The sequence below is a fragment of the Salmo trutta genome, chromosome 20 (genome assembly GCF_901001165.1).
Source record: "Salmo trutta chromosome 20, fSalTru1.1, whole genome shotgun sequence".
NCBI classification, from domain to species: domain Eukaryota; kingdom Metazoa; phylum Chordata; class Actinopteri; order Salmoniformes; family Salmonidae; genus Salmo; species Salmo trutta.
This window is the reverse complement of record NC_042976.1, coordinates 49,830,793-49,858,639: the sequence shown is the minus strand read 5'-3', so window position 1 is coordinate 49,858,639 and position 27,847 is coordinate 49,830,793. Positions and strand designations below refer to the sequence as shown.

Genomic DNA, 27,847 nt, shown 5'->3' with positions numbered 1-27,847 from the left:
AATCCCAACTCATGATGTTACTACCCTGCATGAATCTGCAGGTAGCTAACCAACCAGGTTCAATGTTAGCTAGCTAACATTAGGCTATAACTAGCCAAGCAAATGGCTCTGAGATACGAATAATAGATCATACACCTAACATTAGATAGCGAGCTAGCCAGCTAATGTTAGCTAGCTAACAGTACACTTCAACTTGAAATTAAACCACTTTCTGTTAAAATTAGTAAAGTGTAATATCAGAAAATGTAGCTAGCCAGACTATCTTACCCGTATATATCATGGATGGATGCGTCTCCTGCCGGATGCCATGGTTGCCCTTACTTTGAAGATGTAATCCGGAGACAGGATGTTTCTCCATCTCTTTAGCTATCATACTCAAATTCCACTGATTTCAAAACCTGCTCCAGAGCACTCAGGACCTCAGACTGGGGCGAAGGTTCACCTTCCAACAGGACAACGACCCTAAGCACACAGCCAAGACAACGCAGGAGTCACTTCGGGACACGTCTCTGAACGTCCTTGAGTGGCCTAGCCAGAGCCCAGAATAGAAGCCGATCTAACATCTCTGGAGAGACCTGAAAATAGCTATGCAGCGACGCTCCCCATCCAACCTGACAGCGCTTGAGAGGATCTGCAGAGAAGAATGGGAGAAACTCCCCAAATACATCTGTGCCAAGCTTTTAGCATCATACCCAAGAAGACTCGAGGTTGTAATCGCTGCCCAAGGTGCTTCAATAAAGTCGTTAGTAACGGGGCTGAATACTTATGTAATGTGATATTTCACTTTTTCTTGATTTAAACATTGTGTGTAGATTGAGGGGAAAAAACGATTTAACCCATTTTAGAATAAGGCTGTAACGTAACAAAATGTGGAAAAAAACAATGGGTCTGAATACTTTCCGAACGCACTGTATTTTATGTCAAACCTAGACTTTCAAATCTCTTATCCCCCAACGTTTGACAATTGGGGGACACCCCCAGCTCTGTAATATTCACATTATTTCTGACGCCTTTATCAGAATCCCACAGTTCAAAGCATGTGTTTGTAGGACTTGTAGTTTTGAAACCAAAATGTACTTTATGAGGGTAGTATACAATATTATGTATTTAGAAAATTTCACCAGAGGGTGTCAGAGTTGAACAGGTTTGTAGTCAAAAGTGTTGAATTTGGTCCCATAATCCTACATCAAGCTTGTAACTCTACAAACTTGGAGGCATTTGCAGTTTGTTTTGGTTGTGTTTCAGATTAATTTGTGCCCAATATAAATTAAATGGTAAATAATATTGTGTAATTTGAGTCACTTTTATTGTAAATAAGAATAGAATATGTTATGAATGAATCCTAATTGATGAGTGAGGAAGTTAGAGGCATAAATACAGAGTTGTAGACTCAAGTCACATGACTTTGACTCAAGCCACAAATATGATGAGTTGAGACTCAACTTATTTTATGTTCTATTAACTTGAAACTTAATTTGGAGCCTCAAGACTCGACTAACTTGAGACTGATTACTTGAATTGACCTGGCCAGGTTTTGTACCGTTTTGTCACTAATTTTGTGGCACAGAGTCGCCGTGGATTACTCTCCACGCAGCAGACAGAGACAGTAGCATCGCCATTGCAAAATATCTTGCAACATATTGGCCAGTGAAACGCACACTCAGCCCACTGATTGAACCAGAAACCTTTCACTCTACACTAGTCGGGTGGGCTAGCGAAAAGATTGCTGATTTCGTCAAATTGTAGGTCGATAGGATTGCCATAATAAATAAATATGCGGTTCCAAAAATTGTTTGGTGATCAAGAATATTAACTGTTTGCAAGCTCACCAACAATGGGGTATCAAGCAACAATTACTAGCATATGCCTACTGGTCTTTTGGTATGTCAAAATTTACAGAAATGTATAATTACATTTTTTATTTACTTGAAGTATTAAGCGTGCATTTGGAATTTGTTGTTACAATTAATTATTACTGTGGCGAAGAAGCACCATAGACTTTCTCCAAACTCCCGCTGTCACTCCTGCTCCCTCCCTCCGGCATTCGATGTTGCTGGTCTACTAACCACCGGGCCTGACAACCCACATTGCGCACATCTGGCAACCATCATTGCACACACCTGCTCTACCATCGTTAAGCAAACTTGGACTTCATCACCACCCTTACTCTCCCTTCATATAGCCTTCAGTAAGCCTCAGTCATCAGGCAGTATTGATTGCTCTCACGTTCAGTAAGCATCTCATGTTTGTTATTTTGTATGGTTTCATTATTAAAATCACCTTCTGTCTGACTCCCTGCGTATACGTTACACCCGCCAGTGGAAAGCGCTTTGTTCTCTTGTTGAAATGTTTGCTTTCACACGTTTAAATGCATACAGTATGTGGTAAATCTATATTTCATTTAACCTTACAATAACGGCTAGAATTTAATTATTCCATCCCTTACCGTTTATTGCAACATTTAGACGTTTCTGTTTGCTTGATACAGCACATTTTCAATTACCATTTCTTACCCTCTGATTGGGCGCGATGTTATTGTGCACATGAACATTCTCAAGACTCAAGTTCTGATTATTTAATTCTACGCATGGTTTCCTTTGTTCATAATTCCCAGGTTATGTCGGAGTTGCCTGTGTCCTGTGTTTCGGTCATTCTGGTTATACATAATATGAGCTTTTTTGGGGGGGCAGTGGTTAGCGCGTTGTGCCAGTAACCGAAAAGTTGGTGGATCGAATCCCAGAGCTAACAAGGTAAAAATCTGTCGTTCTGCCCCTGAACAAGGCAGTTAACCACTGTTCCTAGGCCGTCATTGAAAATAAGAATTTGTTCTTAACTGACTTGCCTAGTTAAATAAAGTTTAAATAAAAAAAATATTTCTGTAATTGCCAATGGGCCAACTGCTTATGGGCGCGTTCCCCTGCCCAGGTGTTGCTGACGCATGCCACAGCTTACAATGCCTGAAATTGTATTTTACATATCAGCTAACCACATATGTTATAGCAATCGTTCAGTCAATGACACAGTTGATGACATGGCTTGCAACCATTGGTTGATGCATGCAATGTCTGAGCAGGGGAACGCAACCGTTTTGTAGGCTATCTGATTAAGGTCCTGTTAAACAGATTTGATTTGGTTTCTCAAGTGGAAGCTGTGCTGTCTTGCCATTTACCTGTGTCCGTTCAGATAGGAAAGGGTTTTAAGCCTGATACAAGCTATTTCTTTCGGGCTATTGCCCGTGTGTATATTTCGTAAATGTACTTGTATATTTTGTATTATATGGCGCTTTCACCATTGGATCACCAAGACCTGTAAATACATTTACACTCTGAGCACGTCAACCTGCCTTGCCTTCTGCTGATTTCATGCATGGTTTCTAAATTGTTCACCCGATATGGATGAAAATATGCTCAAATTATAGCTGACAGTCTACACTTTAACCTTGTAGTCAGTGTATAATTTCAAATCCAAAGTGCTTGAGTACAGAGCCAAACAAAAAAAAGTGTCACTGTCCAAATACTTTTGGACCTCACTGTAAATTGACCCCTACCTCGCTCACTGTGCTCTGTACTGTGGCAGCGGCCATCGCCACCTTGCCTTCCAGCTCAAACAGCTCTGTGGTGGTGGTGGGACGGTAGCGGGTCAGAGAACTGCCCACACGGAGGCTCCTGGAATGTCCTGTTGAAAAATAGGCCTACAGAGAAAGATTGGGACATTAAATGAATGACATAAAATGAATATAACCTTAGGCTACCCTAAGATCCACTTTAACACAAAGGCCTTACTATGTTCACTACCTAATTGTACTGGAATTAGTTGTTCGTAATTGCTATCTTTTAACATGCATTATGTACACAATTCTGCCAATGATTAACCAATCTGCATCTATGCAACATGTTCTGATACATCTGCACATCTATAGAGGACATTGACGGCCGAAACTTCTTGTTTTTAATAGTTGCGTATATATATAAAGTATCGTGTTTTTAATTGTGAGAGTTGCTCATTTTCCTTCTCAGCGCTCATAGAATTTTATCACATAACACGTTGGTTGAGCGCCTTTTACTCCTCTCTACATCAAAATCAAATTAAAGGTTTTTTGGTCGCGTACACAGTTTAGCAGATGTTATAGCAGGTGCAGCAAAATGGTTATGTTACTAGCTCCTAACAATGCAGTAAAATGTCAAACAAGTACACAAATAATAAAAAAAACAATGACAAGAAATCAAAAAATGTCAGAACGAATCCAATTAACAACCCAAATAGCACTAACAGTAATCAAATGCAATCTGTGCTTATATACACGGGATGAATTTTCACAAGATATGCTAAGAATATGTACAGCAGTACATATCAATATAAATAAATATACGGTGTGTGTATAAACAGTGTAACTAAAATGCAATGTACGGAAGTAGAAATATTAGAATGAGCTGTCGATTCAAAGTATAAAACCCCATGGCAAAATTGATAAAATTGCAGGGAATTAGCTTCTGGATCACCCCGTTCAATAGAAAGTTAGAATGGGCACGGTGTCGAAGGCAGTGGATAGATCTAGGAGGATGAGAACAGAAGAGGCAATCAGCTTTGGCAGTGTGGGCCTCTGTAAGCCTCTTTGACACAGAACAGAAGTCCCTGTTGAGTGACCCGTCTTGAAGCCTGACTGGTTAGGGTCAAGAAGAGAGAGTTCTGAGTAGTTCTGAAAGATAGCAAGAGAGTTGGTCAGAGAAAGTGTTTTGGAAATAAGAACATACTGGTCTGTAGTTTTTGACATCAGGGGAGTCAAGTGTTAGTTTCTTGAAGTGGGGAATGACTTGGGACATTTTGAAGTAAGAGGGGACGCAGCCAGTGGTCAGGGATGAGTTGATGAGGGAAGTGAGGAACGGGAGAAGGTCTCCAGATATGGTCTGGAGGAGGGGATGGGGTTGAGCGGGAAGTTGTCGGGCAGCCGGACCACACTAGTTGCAGGATTTCATCTGGAGAGAGGGGAGAAAGAGGTCAAGGCGTAGGGTAGTTCTGTGTGAGTGGGACCAGTGGACTCAATAGGCTGAGTGAATGAGGAGCGGATGTCGTCAACCTTCTTTTCAAAGTGGTTGACAAATTCATCCGCAGATTGGGAAGAGGGATGGAGTGGAGGATTAAGGAGGGAGGAGAAGTGGAAAATAGTTCCCTAGGGTTAGAGGAAGAAGCTTGACATTTTGAGTGATAGAAAGTGGCTTTAGCATCAGATACAGAGAAAGAGAAGGGAGTAAAATCATCCTTTTACTCCCTTCTCTTCCTCTGTATCTGATGCTAAAGCCACTTTCTATCCAGGAAGTTTAGTTTTCCTCCATTTTTGCTCAGCTGCCCACAGCCCTGTTCTGGGGTTATCCATGTCGCCGTCAGGGCCAAGAAGTCAAGGGACTGAAGTGTAACATAGCTGAGAAGAACTTGGCGTTCTTGACCGCGGATTGGCAGTTCCAAACGCTACCAGAGACCAAGAATACCACAAGGGTTGTAAGTGGAGGGTACACTAAATTAGAAGGGTTGCAAGGGGTGGGGAGCGTCTGTAAAGCCTACAGAGAGAGGCGCGAACAGGTATAGAAAACACACACAGTTGCCAAAGCTACAAAAGAGCTAAATGACATCATCAGAAAATAACTAGTTAAGATATTGAGAGAGTGGTGTGGAGCCTTCCTCGAACCACTCCGCAGAACAACTCCGCAGAACCGTCTTAGTTTTGGGACAAGACTGCCACTGACATGACTGCCGCCTACAGCTGCCACTGAGAAAACAGGGGACACTAATTGATAATTGCCTTACTGAGGTGAAGAGCACACCTCCCGGTACTAATTACTGATTGCCTAGGAGAGGAGAAACCACTGCCCCTCCAATACAGCCATTGATTACAAAAACAACAACAGTCACAGATTGCCCTTCCACTTAATCCTGATTGATGTGTCAACAATATCTGCAAGTTATGAGCAGTCCACACAGCAAGTAGGCTACTGGAAAGACACAGCACTTAAAGTAGATGGCCCTAGCTAGCAATTAGACAAAGACAACAGCAGATAAGCAAAATGTTTGTCCAAATCATTCCTGGAGATATTAGGAGTCCTCTAGCTATAGAATGACTACCACTATAGTCATTCTATCACTGTTGTATCGTTAGCAAACTTGATGATTGAGTTGGAGACGTGGGTGGCCACGCAGTCATGGGGGAACAGGGAGTACAGGAGGGGACTGAGCACGCACCCCTGTGGGGCCCATGTGTTGAGGATCAGCGTGGCAGAGTTGTTGTTGCCTACCTTCACCCCCTGGGGTCGACCTGTCAGGAAGTCTAGGAGCCAGTTGCACAGGGAGGGGTTCAGACCCAGGGCCCTGAGGTTAGAGATATGCTTGGAGGGCACTATGTAGTTGAAAGCAGAGCTGTAGTCGATGAACAGCATTATTACATAGATATTCCTCTTGTCCAGGTGGGATAGGGCAGTGTGCAGTGCAATGGCAATTGCATCGTCCGTGAATCTGTTGGGGCGGTATGCAAATTGTAGTGGGTCTAGGGTGTCGGGTAAGGTGGAGGTAATATGATCCTTAACTAGCATCTCAAAACACTTCATTTTATTTATTTATTTTACCTTTATTTAACTAGGCAAGTCAGTTAAGAACAAATTCTTATTTTCAATGACGGCCTAGGAACACTGCTTTGTTCAGGGGCAGAACAACAGATTTCTTTACCTTGATGACAGAAGTGAGTGCTATGGGCCGATAGTCATTTATTTAAGTTACCTTCACTTTCTTGGGTACAGGAATAATGGTGGACATTTTTAAGCAATGGGGCAACAGACTTAGATATGGAGAGATTGAATATGTCCGTTAACACTCCAGCCAACTAGTCTGCAGATGCTCTGAGGATGCGGCTTGGGATGCCGTCTGGGCTGGCAGCCTTGAGTGGGTTAACGCTTAAATGTCTTTCTCACGTCAGCCAAAGATATCCGGCACACAAGGTCCTCATGAACGGAGGGGCCCACGTTGGCAGTTCGTTGTTGTTTTCCTCAAAGCGGGCAAAGAAGGTGTTTAGCTTGTCCATGAGAGAGGAGTTGGTGTACGCGACGTGGCTGGCTTTCCCTTTATAATCTGTGATTGTCTGGAGTCCCTGCCACATGTGTCTCATATCTGAGCCATTGAATTGCGACTCTCTTTGTCTCTGTACTGTCGTTTTGCCTCTGATTGCCTTATGGAAGTCATAGCTGGTCTGTTTGTACACGTCCATGTCCTACCTGTAGCAACTGATTATTTTTCTATTAACTTACTGGCTAAGAGAAACTGTGCTATTAGACTTGCTCACCAAAGGCTACAGGTGGATAAGACAAATTCTAAAATATGAAAGAGACTTCATTCATCCTGAAAAATTTATCTATCAAGCATAGTGTGTCACACATACAGTACGTCTTGTGCTTTTGAGGTTTTAGAGTCAAAATAATTTTGGCTAGATGTACTGTATGTCCTTCTTTTCATTAAGTTGCTATTCATACATTACTTTAGCCATTGAATCAAACCCAGACGATGCGTTTCAAAAAAGGGGCTGATGAGAAAGAAAGAGCTCTGTTAAAGTAATGCCTGACCTTCGAACTTCTGTTCTGTTTCTAAGGTAACACATGCTTTGTAAGTTCAGTAATGAGCATCTTCAGTATCTGAGCACAAAATGTCCACCATTCTGGCTTCACATCTTGAATGAACAGATGTGGCTGCCCTAAAACATTGAATGGTTTTAACTTCAGGTGTTGCATGGTTTGTGCTTTCCATTAGATGGCTTCACATCTTAATGTTTGTTCACCCATGAGTCTTTACAACTTAACGAATAGATACATTGTGTGTGCACACAAATATCTGTTCTAAAAAGTGGGTTTTAACTTGGTGTTTTGTGACATTAGGTGTTAAATTACATGTTCGAATAAACACCTTATCACACTTTAATATCATTTATGGTCAGGTGATAATAACGAGTTTCAATAAAAAAATGTCCAAAATACCCACAACTTTCGCTTGTTTGAAGAGAGCATGTTGAAAAACCCACTACTTTTTTTTTGCTCAAGAGAACATGATTGAAATCTGTATTGAAACAGTTTTGAATTTGCAGCAGTGACCACTTAAAGAAAATATGTTCCCTGTTCTGCCAATTTTTCAACAAATCTGTTAGAAACGAGCTGTTTGAGAAGGAACATGTAAACAGGGATGCTCAGCAACTTAAATAATGGCTGAGCATGCACTTCAGTGAAGTGGCTGTAAAAGCTCTTCTCCAGCCAATGATATCCAGTGAAAAAGGGTAGAATAGATCGCTAAAAGTCTTCAGGATTAAAAGTGAAGGCAAAACCTACACTGCAAAAATAGTATATATTGATTCAACGTACAACTATAAGGCAACGAGCTGCAATAGAATTGTGAGTTCTCAACAAAATATAACAAAAAAATGTAAACATTGCAGCTGGTTGCCTTACAATTGTACGTTGAATTTCTGCCAGTAAGTTTATATATCCATAACACAGTGCAGGTGTGACGCGTTTTCTAGAATAGGCATGTTCGTTTACAATATGTGTGTGCGCATGTTTGTAATGTTGTGCATATGAGTATTAGTGATGAATTTTTTTGTAAACTTACATGCAAATCTTCCATTGACTCAAATATCTCAGGTCAGGATTCAGTGCATTGGAGGTGTGTAATAGGATGAAATTGAGGTGGTTCGGTGAAATACTATGATGAGTAACCTTGCTTGAGACCTAAAGACTTGCATTAGCTCCTTGAGCTATTGCCTTAGCTTTAGCTCGACGGGCTAACAATCTTGTGGCACACAGATGACTGAGGTCAAACCCAGTTGTTCACCCTTGCGTTTCTCTACCTGTACTTCAGAGGGCTCCTGCAGTTCATCGATGGGTGGGCTGATCATGATGCCCGGTCTGGAGGAGGGTCTGGAGAGGGACCCGGATGGGCTCACGTCCCCCCTAAGGCGCCTCCTCCTCCCTGGGCTCTCCTTGGGTGATGGGGGCCTCTTGGGTTCATCCTCCTCTGAGGACAGACCCTTGTCACTGATGTTGCCTGTCAGCTGGTCTAGCTTCTGCCTCAGCTGCAGTTCCTCCAGGTCCACCTCCTCCCATTGGGGCAGGGGAGAAGTACAGGATTGGCCCTAGGAAAACACAGAACGGGGAGAAATGACAGTCATCACTTAGAAATATGGTTATTTTGTTTGTTTCATTTCATTACACAATGGCATAATGTTTATTATGTTATGAAAAAAAAAGCATTTATGACCCTCTTTATTATTGGATCTGAGGACCTATCTCCGTCTGTTAGTACGTTCGTCACACGTGATATCTCAGACAGCACTGACCAATTTTGACGGCACTTGGGTGAAGGATGCGTCTGGCCATAGAGATCCGGCATTTACAAAATTACACTGATTGGCCAGATGGTGGCGCAATAACAAGCGATTGAATATGCTAACTTTGAAAGGTCATGCCTCTCACCCGTTTGACCTAAAGTCGTGAAATTCGGTACGTAGGTCCCTCTCCTGCCAGAACAGCTTCAATGCGCCTTTGAATTAAATTTATTTGGGGATAGATTTTGGGGTAGATTCTTGGCATAGATTGTACAAGTGGACCTAAACCATGCCAGGAAAATGCACCCCACACCATAACATATACTTTGTATCCCTCATTTACTCAAGTGTTTTTATTTTATTTTGGCAGTTACTGGCATGCCTACAGTCGGAAAGGCAACAGTTTGGGCAGCATCGTGCCAAATATACAGCTTGTTGCGTTGTGGCCATAGAAGGCTTTTGGAACCTCTTACTCCCGCAATGTGACTGTTAAACTCATGGGTACACTAGCAATGGCTGGCAGTCCTGACTAGAATGCGAACTGTCATCTATGGATTATATTTCTATGTTTTTTGCCTTTAGCTGTTTTTTTCTCTCAAAACAAAGTCCTTGGGCGCTGCATCATTCGTGGGGCACGACATGGTTTTACTGTTGCCTTGTTTGAAGATGTATTACTTGCTAAACCAGTCAAAAACGCATCTATATATTTCTGTTTAGAGTTGAGCATGGCAAATCATTCAATAATAGAAATAGAAGCAGAGACACAAAAGTAATTAAATGTAATCCAGTCTGACAGAGCAATGGACTACACAAACTTACTGTATGAACCCCCTTTATTAATACAATAAAATCCTGCTTTTAAAGCTGAAGACACTATTACCATAACAACAGTACAAACTAAAAGTCTTAAATAAATCCTATCAAATATTTTTGCCTTTTCTTCAGTCAAGGAAAATTCAATTTATCAGAGGGTTGCTGAACAGATAAAGACAACTACTGTAATAACTACATAAACACAGGCCTACTGCAGATTTATCATTTTACAAACAATTCTTGACAGATGTTTATAGGGATGAATAATATTCTGTAGTTGTGTAACCAGAAGCCAACATTTTTCAAATGTCCAAATGTTTTCTTGACTTTGTACGGGAGTTGCTTTACAGATGCTTTGCAGATCCTGCTTTCACAAAAATGTTTACTGAAAGATAATTAATGTAATAGCGCAATAGCCACAAAAAGGCAAAGCATGATTCGTTAATGTCGAGCTGATTCGTTTTGGAAGCAGAAAAGAATGAGCAATCAAGCTCGAAGCCTGCCTTGTTTATAGTGAAGTGTTTTAAATTTAACGTAATACACATTTTCAAAGGTCTGCTGGTTTTCCCCTGGCACCTGACGGCTTGGACACGAGGTCTCGGAAGTGTCGATGCAAAAATGATCTCAGACTTGCATGACAAATCATTAATCATGAGATTTTAGTGTGTATGGCTTCTCTTCTCTCATTAACAAAGGGTTAGAGTGAAAACCTGCTTTCAGGTATAACATTTATGAGACAAAAGAGCTTTTGAGCATACAAATAACAGTGAAAAACATAGAGCTTTACAACAGACGGGTGTAGAGAGCACTGTCCCAAACATTCTGTTCTTTGTACAGTCTCTAGGGGTAAGGCCCTTTACCTGGTCATAGGGGGATGTCACTTTCTGCTCCAGGCGGTTCAGTAGTTTCTCAATGACCGACATGCGTCTGTTCAGCTCAGTTATCTACAGCAGAGAGAGACACACACAGAGACAAGGAAAGGGAGGAAAGGAGAGACAAAACACCATTTTTTTAAATTTATTTTACTAGGCAAGTCAGTTAAGAACAAATTCTTATTTTCAATGACGGCCTAGGAACAGTAGGTTAACTGCCTTGTTCAGGGGCAGAACGACAGATTTGTACCTTGTCAGCTCGGGGATTCAAACTTGCAACCTTTTGGTTACTAGTCCAACGCTCTAACCACTAGGCTACGCTGCCGCACATTGTGACTGTATGGTATGTGTTGAAGAGTAAAAATCTTCACTGTGTATAAAATTAAAGCAAACTTCAGCCATGAGTTTTGGGTCATTCCAAACATGCTGAGCTTGAGCTTAATGCACCAATCCAGTTGTGAACAAGGGAACAGAGACTATTGTCTCAAATACCAGTAATCTTGAATCTATGATACTAGAACATACAGCACCCCTTGACTTATTCCACATTTTGTTGTTACAGCCTGAATTAAAAATTGATTACATTTAGATTTTGTGTCACTGGCCTACACACAATACCCCATAATGTCAAAGTAGAATTATGTTCTTTGAAATTTGTACAAATTAATAGAAATTGAAAAGCTGAAATGTCTTCAGTCAATGAGTATTCAACCCCTTTTGTACGGCAAGCCTAAATAAGTTCAGGAATAAAAATGTGCTTTACAAATCACATAAGTTGCATTGCCTCACTCTGTGGGCAATAATAATGTTACACATTATTTTTTAATGACTACCTACCTCATCTCTGTACGCAATGCATACAATTATATGTTAGGTCCCTCAGTCAAGCAGTGAATTTCATACAGAGATTCAACCACAAAGACCAGGGAGGTTTTCCAATGGCTCGCAAAAAAAGGCAGCTATTGAGAAAATGCCAAGAGTGTGCAAAGCTGTCTTAAAAGCAAAGAGTGGCTACTTTGAATAATCTGAAATATATTTGGATTTTAACAGTTTGTGTTATTTCATAGTTTTGATGTCTTCACTATTATTATACAATGTAGAAAATAGTAAATAACTTTGACTGGTACTGTGTGTGTATATATATATACACACACAGTACACTGGTACTGTGTGTGTATATAAATATATAAACTGCTCAAAAAATAAAGGGAACACTTAAACAACACATCCTAGATCTGAATGAAATAAATAATCTTATTAAATACTTTTATGTGCTGACAACAAAATCACACAAAAATAATCAATGGAAATCCAATTTATCAACCCATGGAGGTCTGGATTTGGAGTCACACTCAAAATTAAAGTGGAAAACCACACTACAGGCTGATCCAACTTTGATGTAATGTCCTTAAAACAAGTCAAAATGAGGCTCAGTTGTGTGTGTGGGCTCCACGTGCCTGTATGACCTCCCTACAACGCCTGGGCATGCTCCTGAAGAGGTGGCGGATGGTCTCCTGAGGGATCTCCTCCCAGACCTGGACTAAAGCATCCGCCAACTCCTTGACAGTCTGTGGTGCAACGTGGCGTTAGTGGATGGAGCGAGACATGATGTCCCAGATGTGCTCAATTGGATTCAGGTCTGGGGAACGGGCGGGCCAGTCCATAGCATCAATTCCTTCCTCTTGCAGGAACTGCTGACACACTCCAGCCACATGAGGTCTAGCATTGTCTTGCATTAGGAGGAACCCAGGGCCAACCGCACCAGCATATGGTCTCACAAGGGGTCTGAGGATCTCATCTCGGTACCTAATGGCAGTCAGGCTACCTCTGGCGAGCACATGGAGGGCTGTGCGGCCCCCCACACCATGACTAACCCACCGCCAAACCGGTCATGCTGGAGGATGTTGCAGGCAGCAGAACGTTCTCCACGGCGTCTCCAGACTCTGTCACGTCTGTCACGTGCTCAGTGTGAACCTGCTTTCATCTGTGAAGAGCACAGGGCGCCAGTGGCGAATTTGCCAATCTTGGTGTTCTCTGGCAAATGCCAAACGTCCTGCACGGTGTTGGGCTGTAAGCACAACCCCCACCTGTGGACGTCGGGCCCTCATACCACCCTCATGGAGTCTGTTTCTGACCGTTTGAGCAGACACATGCACATTTGTGGCCTGCTGGAGGTCATTTTGCAGGGCTCTGGCAGTGCTTCTCCATGCTCTGGACACTACGCTGACTACGCTGACAGACACAGCAAACCTTCTTGCCACAGCTCGCATTGATGTGCCATCCTGGATAAGCTGCACTACCTGAGCTACTTGTGTAGGTTGTAGACTCCGTCTCATGCTAAAACTAGAGTGAAAGCACCGCCAGCATTCAAAAGTGACCAAAACATCAGCCAGGAAGCATAGGATTTTCCACCTGTTGTCTATTCCATTTGCACAACAGCACGTGCAATTTATTGTCAATCAGTGTTGCTTCCTAAGTGGACAGTTTGATTTCACAGAAGTGTGATTGACTTGGACATTACATTGTGTTGTTTAAGTGTTCCCTTTATTTTTTTGAGCAGTATATATATATATATATATATATATATATATATATATATATATATATATATATATATATAAAGCATGCATTGAATATCCCTTTGAGCATGGTGAAGTTATTAATTACACTTAACTTTCTGAACTTTCGAGATGTGTAGTCCACTTGTATAGCTAGCAGGACTGATTTTGTGTTAGCTGGTCAACGTTTAATCACTTCTGCGTTATGAAAGGTACTAGACACGGACACGAATGATCCATTGGTAGTTTGTTGTAACCAAGTATTGGTGCTAACATTGTGTATTTGTGCTAACCGTGTGTTATTGGATGCTAGCATGCTAGTTAGCTACGGCGTCATAGGACACGGTGCACTGGGTGGGATTCACGGAAGAATACTGTACCAAGTTATCTAGCTGAATAAACTAAGTTTGAGCCTATTCCTGGAAACATTGAACCACTGTAGTTTACATCAATTATATTTCTAAAGTGGAAGTTGGAAAAGTTATATGAGTGTTTCAGTGAATGGTTACTGAGGGAGGCCCCGCGCTCTCGCTTCCCCAGTTGTTTAGTTAATTTTCATTCCAATCTCCTTTGCATTAGCGTAGCCTCTCCTGTAGCCTGTCAACTATGTGTCTGTCTATCCCTGTTCTCTCCTCTCTGCACAGGCCACACAAACGCCTCACACCGCGTGGCCGCTGCCACTCTAACGTGGTGGTCCCAGCGCGCACGACCCACGTGGAGTTCCAGGTCTCCGGCAGCCTCTGGAACTGCCGGTCTGCGGCCAACAAGGCAGAGTTCATCTCAGCCTATGCTACCCTCCAGTCCCTCGACTTCTTCGCGCTGACGGAAACATGGATTACCACAGAAAACACTGCTACTCCTACTGCTCTCTCCTCGTCTGACCACGTGTTCTCGCATACCCTGAGGCATCTGGTCAGCGGGGTGGTGGCACTGGAATCCTCATCTCTCCCAAGTGGACATTCCCTCTTTCTCCCCTGACCCATCTGTCTATCTCCTCATTTGAATTCCATGCTGTCACAGTCACTAGCCCATTCAAGCTTAACATCCTTATCATTTATCGCCCTCCAGGTTCCCTTGGAGAGTTCATTAATGAGCTTGAGGCCTTGATAAGTTATTTTCCTGAGGATGGCTCACCCCTCACAGCTCTGGGTGACTTTAAACTCCCTACGTCTATCTTTGACTCATTTCTCTCTGCCTACTTCTTTCCACTACTCTTCTCTTTTGACCTCACCCTCTCACCGTCCCCCCTACTCATAAGGCAGGCAATACGCTTGACCTCATCTTTACTAGATGCTGTTCTTCTACTAATCTCACTGCAACTCCCCTCCAAGTCTCCGACCACTACCTTGTATCCTTTTCCCTCTCGCTCTCCTCCAACACTACTCACTCTGCCCCTACTCAGATGGTATTGCGCTGTCGCAACCTTCGTTCTCTCTCTCCTGCTACTCTCTCCTCTTCCATCCTATCATCTCTTCACTCTGCTCAATCCATCTCCAACCAATCTCCTGATTCTGTTTCCTCAACCCTCCTCTCCTCCCTTTCTGCATCCTTTGACTCTCTATGTCCCCTATCCTCCCGGCCGGCTCGGTCCTCCCCTCCTGCTCCATGGCTTGACGACTCATTGCGAGCTCACAGAACAGGGCCCCGGGCAGCCGAGCAGAAATGGAGGAAAACTAGCCTCCCTGCGGACCTGGCATCTTTTCACTCCCTCCTCTCTACATTTTCTTCCTCTGTTTCTGCTGCTAAAGCCCCTTTCTACCACTCTAAATTCCAAGCATTTGCCTCTAACCCTAGGAAGCTCTTTGCCACCTTCTCCTCCCCCCTCTCTGCGGATGACTTTGTCAACCATTTTGAAAAGAAGGTTGACGACATTCGATCCTCGTTTGTTAAGTCAAACGACACTGCTGGTCCTGCTCACGTTGCTCTACCCTATGCTTTGACCTCTTTCTCCCCTCTCTCTCCAGATGAAATCTTGCGACTTGTGACGGCCGGCCGCCCAACAACCTGCATGCTTGACCCTATCCCCTCCTCTCTTCTCCAGACCATTTCCGGAAACCTTCTCCCTTACCTCACCTCGCTCATCAACTCATCCTTGACCGCTGGCTACGTCCCTTCCGTCTTCAAGAGAGCGAGAGTTGCACCCCTTCTCAAAAAACCTACACTCGATCCCTCTGATGTCAACAACTACAGACCAGTATCCCTTCTTTCTTTTCTCTCCAAAACTCTTGAGCGTGCCATCCTTGGCCAGCTCTCTTGCTATCTCTCTCAGAATTACCTTCTTGATCCAAAACAGTCAGGTTTCAAGACTGGTCATTCAACTGAGACTGCTCTTCTCTGTGTCACGGAGGCTCTCCACACTGCTAAAGCTAACTCTCTCTCCTCTGCTCTCATCCTTCTAGACCTATATGCTGCCTTTGATACTGTGAACCATCAGATCCTCCTCTCCACCCTCTCCGAGTTGGGCATGTCTGGCGCGGCTCAATCTTGGATTGCGTCCTACCTGACAGTTCGCTCCTACCAGGTGGCGTGGCAAGAATCCGTCTCCGCACCACGTGTTCTCACCACTGGTGTCTCCCAGGGCTCAGTTCTAGGCCCTCTCCTATTCTCGCTATACACCAAGTCACTTGGCTCTGTCATATCCTCACACGGTCTCTCCAATCATTGCTACGCAGACGACAAACAATTAATCTTCTCCTTTCCCCCTTCTGATAACCAGGTGGCGAATCGCATCTCTGCATGTCTGGCAGACATATCAGTGTGGATGCCAGATCACCACCTCAAGCTGAAACTCGGCAAGACGGAGCTGCTCTTCCTCCCGGGGAAGGACTGCCCGTTCCATGATCTCGCCATCACGGTTGACAACTCCATTGTGTCCTCCTCCCAGAGTGCTAAGAGCCTTGGCGTTGCCCTGGACAACACCCTGTCATTCTCCGCTAACATCAAGGCGGTGACCCGATCCTGTAGGTACATGCTCTACAACATTTGCAGAGTACGACCCTGCCTCAAACAGGAAGCGGCACAGGTCCTAATCCAGGCACTTGTCATCTCCTGTCTGGATTACTGCAACTCGCTGTTGGCGGGGCTCCCTGCCTGTGCCATTAAACCCCTACAACTCATCCAGAACGCCGCAGCCCGTCAGGTGTTCAACCTTCCCAAGTTCTCTCACGTCACCCCGCTCCTCCGCACACTCCACTGGCTTCCAGTTGAAGCTTGCATCTGCTACAAGACCATGGTGCTTGCCTACGGAGCTGTGAGGGGAACGGCACCTCCGTACCTTCAGGCTCTGATCAGTCCCTACACCCAAAGAAGGGCACTGCGTTCATCCACCTCTGGCCTGCTCGCCTCCCTACCTCTGCGGAAGCACAGTTCCCGCTCAGCCCAGTCAAAACTGTTCGCTGCTCTGGAACAAGCTCCCTCACGATGCCAGGACAGCGGAGTCAATCACCACCTTCCGGAGACACCTGAAACCCCACCTCTTTAAGGAATACCTAGGATAGGATAAAGTAATCCTTCTATAGTGCTAAGTTCAGGCAAAACCCTAGAGAAAAAGCTGGTTCAGTCTGCTTTCCAACAGACACTGGGAGCCAAAATAACCTTTCGGCAGGACAATAAGCTAAAACACAAGGTCCAATATACACTGTAGTTGCTTACCAAAATGACATTGAATGTTCCTGAGAGGCCTAGTTACAGTTTTGACTTAAAATCAGCTTGAAAATCTATGGCAAGATTTGAAAATGACTGTCTAGCAATGATCAACAACCAATTTGACAGAGCTTGAATAATGTTTTTAAGAATAATGTGCTAATATTATACAATCCAGGTGTGCAAAGCTCTTAAAGACTTACCCAGAAAGACTCACAGCTGTAATCGCTGCCAAAGGTGATTCTAACCTTTATTGACTCAAGGGTGTGAATACTTATGTAAATGTGATATTTCTGTATTTAATTTTCAATAAATTAGCAAACATTTCGAAATCCTGTTTCTCTTTGTCATTATGGGGTATTGTGTGTAGATGGGTGAGAAAAAATGTATAAAAAATTGAATTCAAGCTGTAACACAACAAAATGTGGGATTAATCTAGGGGTATGAATACTTTCTGAAGGCACTGTATCTAAAGCAGTGGGTTCCAACCCAAACCACTAAATTCTGAAAAACACTTTCACAATTATTGAGAGGTCCAAAACTGCATTCCTTTCAATTTGAATGAATGGGTGCTATTTTGACCCTTCAAAGTTACGCTATCTGCATTTTATGTATACTGAACAAAAATATAAACGCAACATGCAACAATTTCAAAGATTTTACTGAGTTACAGTTCATATAAGGAGAATCAGTCAATTGAAATAAATTCATTAGGCTTTAATCTATGGATTTCACATGACTTGACAGGGGTGCAGCCATAGGTGGGCCATGGAGGGTGCATAGGCCAACCCACTTGGCAGCCAGGCCCACCCAATCAGAATTAGTTTTTTTCCCCCACAAAAGAGCTTTATTACAGACGGAAATACTCCTCACAAAGTTGGAAGCACAGAATCAGCTAGAATGTCATTGTATGCTGCAGAGTTAAGATTTCTCTTCACTGGAACTAAGCGGCCTAGCCCGAACCATTAAAAGCAGCCCCAGACCACTATTCCTCCTCCATCAAACTTTACAGTTGGTACCATGCATTCGGGCAGGTAGCATTCTCCTGGCATCCGCCAAACCCAGATTCGCCCGTCGGACTGCCAGATGGTGAAGTATGAGTCATCACTCCAGAGAATGCATTTCCACTGCTCCAGAGTCCATTGCGGCAATCTTTACACCACTCCAGCCGACGCTTGGCATTGCGCATGGTGATGTTAGACTTGTGTGCGCTGCTAGGCCATGGAAGCCCATTTCATGAAGCTCCCGACGAACAGTTCTTGTGCTGAAGTTGCTTCCAGAGGCATTTTGGAACTCGGTAGTGAGTGTTGTAACCGAAGACAGGCGATTTTTACGTGCTACGCGCTTCAGCACTCTGCGGTCCCGTTGTTGCTCCACTTCACAATAACAGCACTTACAGTTGAACGGGGCAGCTCTAGCAGGGCAGAAATTTGATGAACTGACTTGTTGGAAAGGTGGCATCCTATGATGGTGCCACGTTGAAAGTCACTGAGCCATTCTACTGCCAGTAAGGCCATTCTACTGCCAATATTTGTCTATGGAGATTGAATGGTTGTGTGTTTGATTTTATACAGCTGTCAGCAACGGGTGTGGCTGAAATAGCCAAATCTACTAATTTGAAGGGGTGATCACATACTCTTGTGTATATTTAGTGTATCTACAGCACCAGTTTGATTGAATCCAGCTCTTGATTTGAAAACACAAAATGAATGCCTAGTCTAGCAGTACACAATAGACAGATCATATGCCAGATGAGCTAACATAGACCTTTCACCTTTATTTATTTATTTAACCAGGTAGGCAAGTTGAGAACAAGTTCTCATTTACAATTGCGACCTGGCCAAGATAAAGCAAAGCAGTTCGACAACATACAACAACACAGAGTTACACATGGAGTAAACAACATACAGTCAATAATACAGTAGAAAAAAAAATAAGACTATATACAATGTGAGCAACTGATGTGAGATAAGGGAGGTAAAAGCAAAAAAATGCCATGGTGGCAAAGTAAATAAAGTATAGCAAGAAAAACACTGGAATGGTAGATTTGTAGTTTGAAGAAAGTTCAAAGTTCAAATATAAATAATATGGTGCAAAGGAGCAAAATAAATAAAATAAATAAATACAGTAGGGGAAGAGGTAGTAGTTTGGGCTAAATTATAGATGGGCTATGTACAGGTGCAGTGATCTGTGAGCTGCTCTGACAGCTGGTGCTTAAAGCTAGTGAGGGAGATAAGTGTTTCCAATTTCAGAGATTTTTGTAGTTCGTTCCAGTCGTTGGCAGCAGAGAACTGGAAGGAGAGACGACCAAAGGAGGAGTTGGCTTTAGGGGTGACCAGAGAGATATACCTGCTGGAGCGCGTGCTACAGGTGGGTGCTGCTATGGTGACCAGTGAGCGGAGATAAGGGGGGACTTTACCTAGCAGGGTCTTGTAGATGACCTGGAGCCAATGTGTTTGGCGACGATTATGAAGTGAAGGCCAGCCAACGAGAGCATACAGATCGCAGTGGTGGGTTGTATATGGGGCTTTGGTGACAAAACGGATGGCACTGTGATAGACTGCATCCAGCTTGTTGAGTAGGGTATTGGAGGCTATTTTGTAAATGACATCGCCGAAGTCGAGGATTGGTAGGATGGTCAGTTTTACGAGGGTATGTTTGGCAGCATGAGTGAAGGATGCTTTGTTGCGAAATAGGAAGCCAATTCTAGATTTCACTTTGGATTGGAGATGATTGATGTGAGTCTGGAAGGAGAGTTTACAGTCTAACCAGACACCTAGGTATTTGTAGTTGTCCACAAATTCTAAGTTAGAACCGTCCAGAGAAGTTATGCTGGATGGGCGGGCAGGTGCAGGCAGCGATCGGTTGAAGAGCATGCATTTAGTTTTACTTGTGTTTAGGAGCAGTTGGAGACCACGGAAGGAGAGTTGAATGGCATTGAAGCTCGTCTGGAGGGTTGTTAACACAGTGTCCAAAGAAGGGCCAGAAGTATACAGAATGGTGTCGTCTGCGTAGAGGTGGATCAGAGATTCACAAGCAGCAAGAGCGACATCATTTATGTATACAGAGAAAAGAGTTGGCCCAAGAATTGAACCCTGTGGTACCCCCATAGAGACTGCCAGAGGTCCAGACAGTAGGCCCTCCGATTTGACACACTGAACTCTGTCAGAGAAGTAGTTGGTGAACCAGGCGACGCAATCGTTTGAGAAACCAAGGCTACTAAGTCTGCCGATGAGGATGTGGTGATTAACAGAGTCAAAAGCTTTGGCCAGGTCAATGAATACGGCAGCACAGTATTGTTTCTTATCGATGGCGGTTACGATGTCGTTTAGGACCTTGAGCGTGGCTGAGGTGCACCCATGACCAGCTCTGAAACCAGCTTGCATAGCGGAGAGGGTGCGGTGGGATTCGAAATAGTCGGTAATCTGTTTGTTGACTTGGCTTTCGAAGACCTTAGAAAGGCAGGGTAGGATGGATATAGGTCTGTAGCAATTTGGGTCAAGAGTGTCACCTCCTTTGAAGAGGGGGATGACAGCAGCTGCTTTCCAATCTATGGGAATCTCAGACGACACGAAAGAGAGGTTGAACAGGCTAGTAATAGGGGTTGCAATAATTTCGGCAGATAATTTTAGAAAGAAAGGGTCCAGATTGTCAAGCCCAGCTGATTTGTAGGGGTCCAGATTTTGCAGCTCTTTCAGAACATCAGCTGAATGGATTTGGGAGAAGGAGAAATGGGGGAGGTTTGGGCGAGTAGCTGTGGGGGGTGCAGTGCAGTTGAATGCAGTAGGGGTAGTTAGGTGGAAAGCATGGCCAGCCGTAGAAAAATGCTTATTGAAATTCTCAATTATAGTGGGCTTATCGGTGGTGACAGAGTTTCCTATCCTCAGTGCAGTGGGCAGTTGGGAGGTGTTCTTATTCTCCATGGACTTTACAATGTCCCAGAACTTTTTAGAGTTGGAGTTGCACGAAGCAAATTTATGTTTGAAAAAGCTAGCCTTGGCGTTTCTAACTGCCTGTGTGTATTGGTTTCTAACTTCCCTAAAAAGTTGCATATCGCGGGGGCAGTTCGATGCTAATGCAGAACGCCACAGGATATTTTTGTGTTGGTTAAGGGCAGTCAGGTCTGGGGAGAACCAAGGGCTATATCTGTTCCTGGTTCTAAATTTCTTGAAAGGGGCATGCTTATTTAAGATGGAGAGGAAGGCATTTTTAAAATATAACCAGGCATCCTCTACTGACGGGATGAGGTCAATATCCTTCCAGGATACCAGGGCCAGGTCGATTAGAAAGGCTTGCTCGTTGAAATGTTTCAGGGAGCGTTTGACAGTGATGAGTGGAGGTCGTTTGACCGCTGACCCATTACGGGTGCAGGCAATGAGGCAGTGATCGCTGAGATCTTGGTTGAAAACAGCAGAGGTGTAATTAGAGGGCACATTGGTTAGGATGATATCTATGAGGGTGCCAGAGTTTGCGGCTTTGGGGTTGTACCTGGTGGGTTCATTAATAATTTGTGTGAGATTGAGGGCATCAAGCTTGGATTGTAGAATGGCTGGGGTGTTAAGCATGTCCCAGTTTAAGTCGCCTAGTAGCACGAGCTCTGAAGATAGATGGGGGGCAATCAGTTCACATATGGTGTCCAGAGCACAGCTAGGGGCCGAAGGGGGTCTATAGCAGGCGGCAACGGTGAGAGACTTGTTTTTGGAGAGATGGATTTTTAGAAGTAGAAGTTCAAATTGTTTGGGTACAGACCTGGATAGCAGGACAGAACTCTGCAGGCTATCTCTGCAGTAGATTGCAACACCGCCCCCTTTGGTCGTTCTATCTTGTCTGAAAACGTTGTAGTTAGGGATGATGATTTCACATAGACACTGAGAAAGGCTTGCCATTGGCTGCCGATAAGAGTTTGGAGACTGATGCATAGATTGATGTCATGGATTCTTTTGATCTCTGACAAACACATGTTGCTCTGCTGTCTCCTCTGTGTTTGACTGCGCTGCTCTCTTCTATTCAACATCTCCCTAACTTCCCTAGTGTTGCCCAGCTGTGAGACTAATTTAGCATGACACAGGATATCTCAATATTTTCTAAGATGGGAATGAGAGAGAACAGCTGGGATTGAGAAGATAAAGCTCTTTGATATTGCGACAGACTACTGTCTTAATGCCTTTTTGTTTTGTTGTTTTCTTTGGCCTTATCTCCTCTACTCCTCAGTGATAGATGATCTGATCGTTTCGGGAAACATTGATATTTGCTAAAATGTTTATTTAAAAAAGACATGTTGTGTTATGTCTCCTATCTTCTGATAAATAACTCGATACAAGTAGTAAAATAAGCTATATTTATGTTGTGGAGAGGACATTGATTGATTGATTGATTGATTGGTAAACTGACCAACTGTTACGTGTGTTTGTAGGAACGGACCAAGGCGCAGTGTAAATATCGTTCCACATCTTTATTTGAATGTGAAACTTAGTAAGACAAACAATAAACTAATAAACAAAACAACAAACCGTGACGAAGAGGTGCAACATGCACTAACTCAAAATAATCTCCCACAAAACAAAGGTGGGAAAAACAACTACTTAAATATGATCCCCAATTAGAGATAACGATGACCAGCTGCCTCTAATTGGGGATCATCCAAAAAAACATAGAAAAACAGAAACTAGAACCAAACAACATAGAAAAATTAAACTAGAATAAACCCCCCAGTCACGCCCTGACCTACTCTACCATAGAAAATAAGAGCACTCAATGGTCAGGACTTAACACCAACTAATTAGTAGAGTATTTTTGCTTGATTGACGGACGTAAACATGACCATGTCAATAATTGTACATGTACAGTGCCTATCATAAGTATTCACCTCCCTTGGATTCTGTCACATTTTGTTGCATTAAAAGTGGGAACGAAATGGATTTCATAGATTTTTGTTTTTGGTCATTGATCTACACAAAATACTCCATAATGTCAAAGTGAAAAGAAAATGTTAAGGTCACTCAGTCGAATAGTGTATTTCAAGCACAGATTCAACAACAAAGACCATGGAGTTTTTCAAATGCCTCAGTAAGAACTGTTACGTTCTCTAAAGACAAACCTAAATGTCGTCGCTCAACAGAAAAGAGAACTAACAAAGGAGTCACTTTGACACCCACCATGGATGCCCACCAGATTTGCTTTAGAAAAGACAAACTAAAGGAAAAACCCACATGAACGGAGGATAGTGAGTAAGAAAGAACAAACTATGAATACAGACCAACTAAACAGGGGTAAAGGCCAGATTCAGGCTTTGTTTGGCTACGTAAAGTGAAAGAGCTGTAACTCGCAACTCAGCTAATGTGAGGTGTAGCTCTCCCAACATCTCCTTTCCAAATGAAATCCGCATGTCGTGGGCGAACCTATGCCGCCCCACTTATTGTGTAGTGTTTTCACTTTCAACGAAAACAAGGGGGTTGAGCCCTGAGCTGCTTTGGGCTGACCTTCTGGGCAAGGTGTGTCTTTGCGCTAAATCAAATCAAATTGTATTTGTCACATGCGCAGAATACAAAAGGTGTAGATCTTACAGTGAACTGCTTACTTACAAGCCCTTAACCAACAATGCAGTTTTAAAGAATATACCAAAAAAGAATAACAAACAAACTTCTAATTAAAGAGCAGTAGTAAATAACAATAGCGTGGCTATATACAGGGGGTACTGGTACAGAGTCAATGTGCAGGGGCACCGGTGTCGAAGTATTTGAGGTAATATGTACATGTAGGTAGAGTTATTAAAGTGACTATGCATAGATAATAACAGAGAGTAGCAGCAGAGTAGAAGGGGGGGACACAATGCAAATAGTCTGGGTAGTCATTTGATTAGATGTTCAGCAGTCTTATGGCTTGGGGATGGATAGAAGCTGTTTAGAAGCCTCTTGGACTTAGACTTGGTGCTCCGGTACCACTTGCCGTGCGGTACCAGAGAGAACAGTCTATAACTAGGGTGGCTGGAGTCTTTGACAATTTTTAGGGCCTTCCTCTGACACCGCCTGGTATAGAGTTCCTGAATGGCAGGAAGCTTAGCCCCAATGATGTACTGGGTCGTACGCACTACCCTTCGTAGTGCCTTGCGGTCAGAGGCTGAGCAGTTGCCATAACAGGAAGTGATGCAACCAGTGAGAATGCTCTCGATGGTGCAGCTGTAAAACCTTTTGAGGATCTGAGGACCCATGCCAAATCTTTTCAGTCTCCTGAGGGGGAATAGGTTTTGTCGTGCCCTCTTCACGACTGTCTTGGTGTGCTTGGACCATGTTAGTTTGTTGGTGATGTGGACGCCAAGGAACTTGAAGCTCTCCACCTGCTCCACTACAGCCCCGTTGATGAGAATGGGGGTGTGCTTGGTCCTCCTTTTCTTGTAGTCCACAATCATCTGCTTTGTCTTGATCACTTTGAGGGAGAGGTTGTTGTCCTTATATCACACGGTCAGGTCTCTGACCTCCTCCCTATAGGCTGTCTCATCGTTGTCGGTGATCAGGACTACCACTGTTGTGTCATCGGCAAACTTAATGATGGTGTTGGAGTCGTGCCTGGGTGAACAAGGAATACAGGAGGGGACTAAGCACGCACCCCTGAATGGCCCCCGTGTTGAGGATCAGCGTGGGGGATGTGTTGTTACCTACCCTTACCACCTGGGGGCAGCCCGTCAGGAAGTCCAGGATCCAGTTGTGGAGGGAGATGTTTAGTCCCAGGGTCCTTAGCTAAGTGATGAGCTTTGAGGGCACTATGGTGTTGAATGCTGAGCTGTAGTCAATGAATAGCATTCTCACATAGCTGTTCCTTTTGTCCAGGTGGGAAAGGGCAGTGTGGAGTAAAAAAGAGATTACATCATCTGTGGATCTTTTGAGGCGGTATGCAAATTGGAGTGGGTCTAGAATTTCTGGGATAATGGTGTTGATATGAGCCATGACCAGCCTTTCAAAGCATTTCATGGCTACAGACATGAGTGCTACAGGTCAGTAGTCATTTAGGCAGGTTACCTTAGTGTTCTTGGGCACTCGAATGACCCTGCTGGAAAGGAAGTGAAAGTCACTTGCAACCTTAAGTTACAGCCACCAGAAATAAACAGAGCAGACGAAGTCAACAAGCATCATTCTCTGTTCTTGGATCTGAATCAACTCGACCCCAAAAGAGAAAAAGAAACGAGAATGACTGCTCATGAACTATACATAAACCGGATAAACATTGGATTTTTGAAAGGTGGAAGAGTGACGCCAAAATGGCCACAGTTCCGTTTTTAGCCTGCTAGCTACGTTAGTTGCTAACCTTAGTGTGTTCAATGTTCAAGCTAGCTAACAAGTCTACTTAGCTAGGTAACATCTTCTGTATTCTGACTGTTTTGTATTCAAATGAATCCAACGATAGCATCATGTAGCTACACTGCATAAACCCCACAAGATGCCCAATGCTTTATTTCAACTAGCTAATGTTAGCTAGCTAAAACTAAATATGCATATTGTTGACATGATAGTGTGTTTCATTTGTAGATAATGCTAACTACCTAGGTGGTTGCAGCATTTTCAGCCCAGGACCACTCCAAAGAATGAATCTAGCTATAAAATTCAGTACGTTAACATCACACAAACATATATTTCTCAGGGAGATACAGGTGGAGAAGGTCTGATTTCGAGGGAACCTGAGGCTGTACAAGTTGTGGTTGTGCAAACCCCAACACAAGAAATTCTCACAACCAACAGAAAGAAAACCCAATACAAAACTTTTTTAAACATTTTACATTTTTCTATTATACTTATTCCCTCGGACGAACCAATCCAAATCAAAACTTACATCTACAATACGGGAAAACATGCAGCCAAACCAAAATGTGCACCAGGTCTACTTACTGGCTAAACACAGAACACAAAAATCATATTGACTGCCCACCCTCGAAAGAACAAGTTGTCCTTACCACGGACACGTCGAACTTCAAGGGGAAACTCCTGCAACATCAGACTCCAGTGAAAGGAGTCAGAGTTTTGTGGAACTAGTCTTTTGCATGAATAAGAGAGGATTGTGATCAGTACAGACAACTAGCAGAGTAGAAGCCGACACAAAACTCAAAGTACTGAAGAGCCAGGATCAAAGGGAACACTTCTTTCTCGATGGTGGAGTAGTGTTTTTGATAGGAGGCTAACTTCTTTGAAAAGTACCCCACAGGATGCTCAATATCACTGTCTTGCTGTAGAAACATAGTACCTTCTCCTTAATTACTGGCATGTGTACAAAGAAAATGGAGAACGGCCATCTGGACCAGCAAGCACCAGTGGGGAGACTAAAATGGCCTTTGTCTTCTAAAACACAGCTTGACAGTCTGAGCTCCAAAGAAAAGTGACTTTGGGACTGGTCAAATCCATAAGCGGGAAACAGCCTGGGCAAAGTTCTTTCAAAATGCCTGGTAGTAGCCAGCCATCTCCAAGAATCGGCACAGTTCCTGGCGAGAAGTTGGCACAGGAAGGTTATTGATGGCCTCCACTTTTGCCATGACTGGTCAACTTTTCCTTGGCCCACCACTTTTCCTTAGTATTTCACTCTTTGACAGATTAACTGTCAAGTTGGCAGATGCAAATAGTTCAAACAGGCTCCATAATGTCCTGAAGGTGTTCTGGCCAGGTGGCACTAAATTCTACCACATCATGATACGAAGAACCAGTTTTCTGCCTATCCCTGTCTTTGGGCACTGGGGAAAAAGACTGCTGAAAACATGTAGTTTGAGGTGACTTATCTGGATAGTTTTTTGTGTAGGGATAATAAGTACTGCTTGTGAAGGTAGTTTTATGTGTCAACACAAATTCATCTGCGAGAACTGTGCTCATTAATGTAGGTAGCAACTCTTTCTTGAAGGCAATTCTTGAACTGCTAGAGCAGTATGAGTGTCTTTAATTCTTGACCTCTTGAGAAGCACCCCACCAAAAAGACATGCCTGTTCCTTTGCGACAGTCTTTCGGCAATTTACGGAACTGTTCTCTCTATGGGGTATGAGCCTGAAAAGCCAGCTTGCCCCAGAACAGGCAACAAAAGTGCGACTTCGGGCCATTTGATCATACAGGACTTTCATTTTCGTTTGCATCTTTTCCATACTATCACTTGCAAACCAAAGGAGCGGTTCAATCTGTATTGAAAAGTGCTAACGTGCTCCAATAGACCTCTGACATAATGTCCAAACAAGCTCATTCGAACTGAAACAGACTCCTGAACATCCTCCAGTGCTGCAAATAGCACTATGGCCACCCAAAGGGCTATTTGCTTATGCAACTTTCAAACTGATTTCATCAATCTTATAACACCTACATTGTTTGTCAGTGACAGAAACTGTACAACAATCCTGCAACTGCTATAATCCTGGGGAAAAAGATCCCGGACGAGCCCCTAATTTGTTACGTATCCTAAAGACAAACCTGGATGTTGTCGCTCAACAGAAAAATTAACTAACAAATGAGTCACTTTGACAACTAAATAAAAAGAAAATGAGTTTCAAATGGTGTCTGAAAGTTGGCAAAGCAATCAGCAAAGTGTCTTAAAAGACACTTCCTGCGCACGTTTACTGTGAACACTGAGGCTGTACCCGTTTTAAGTTACAGTTTTAA

The 27,847-nt window shown here is 43.4% G+C and overlaps 1 protein-coding gene across 5 annotated transcripts in view; it reads right to left on the bottom strand.

Annotated features, from left to right (window-relative positions):
* The window catches only part of LOC115156213 (melanophilin), a 158,227-nt gene that overhangs the window by 22,104 nt on the left and 108,276 nt on the right, over positions 1–27,847 (bottom strand). For 4 of the 5 annotated variants that reach the window (XM_029703596.1, XM_029703594.1, XM_029703597.1 and 1 more), the window contains 3 exons: positions 11,020–11,103; positions 8,870–9,154; positions 3,548–3,691 (listed from right to left, as the gene is read on the bottom strand). In XM_029703596.1, the coding sequence (XP_029559456.1) occupies positions 3,548–3,691; positions 8,870–9,154; positions 11,020–11,103 (513 nt within the window). The remainder of the gene's footprint in view (positions 1–3,547; positions 3,692–8,869; positions 9,155–11,019; positions 11,104–27,847) is intronic. The other variant, XM_029703599.1, reaches the window with a different exon arrangement.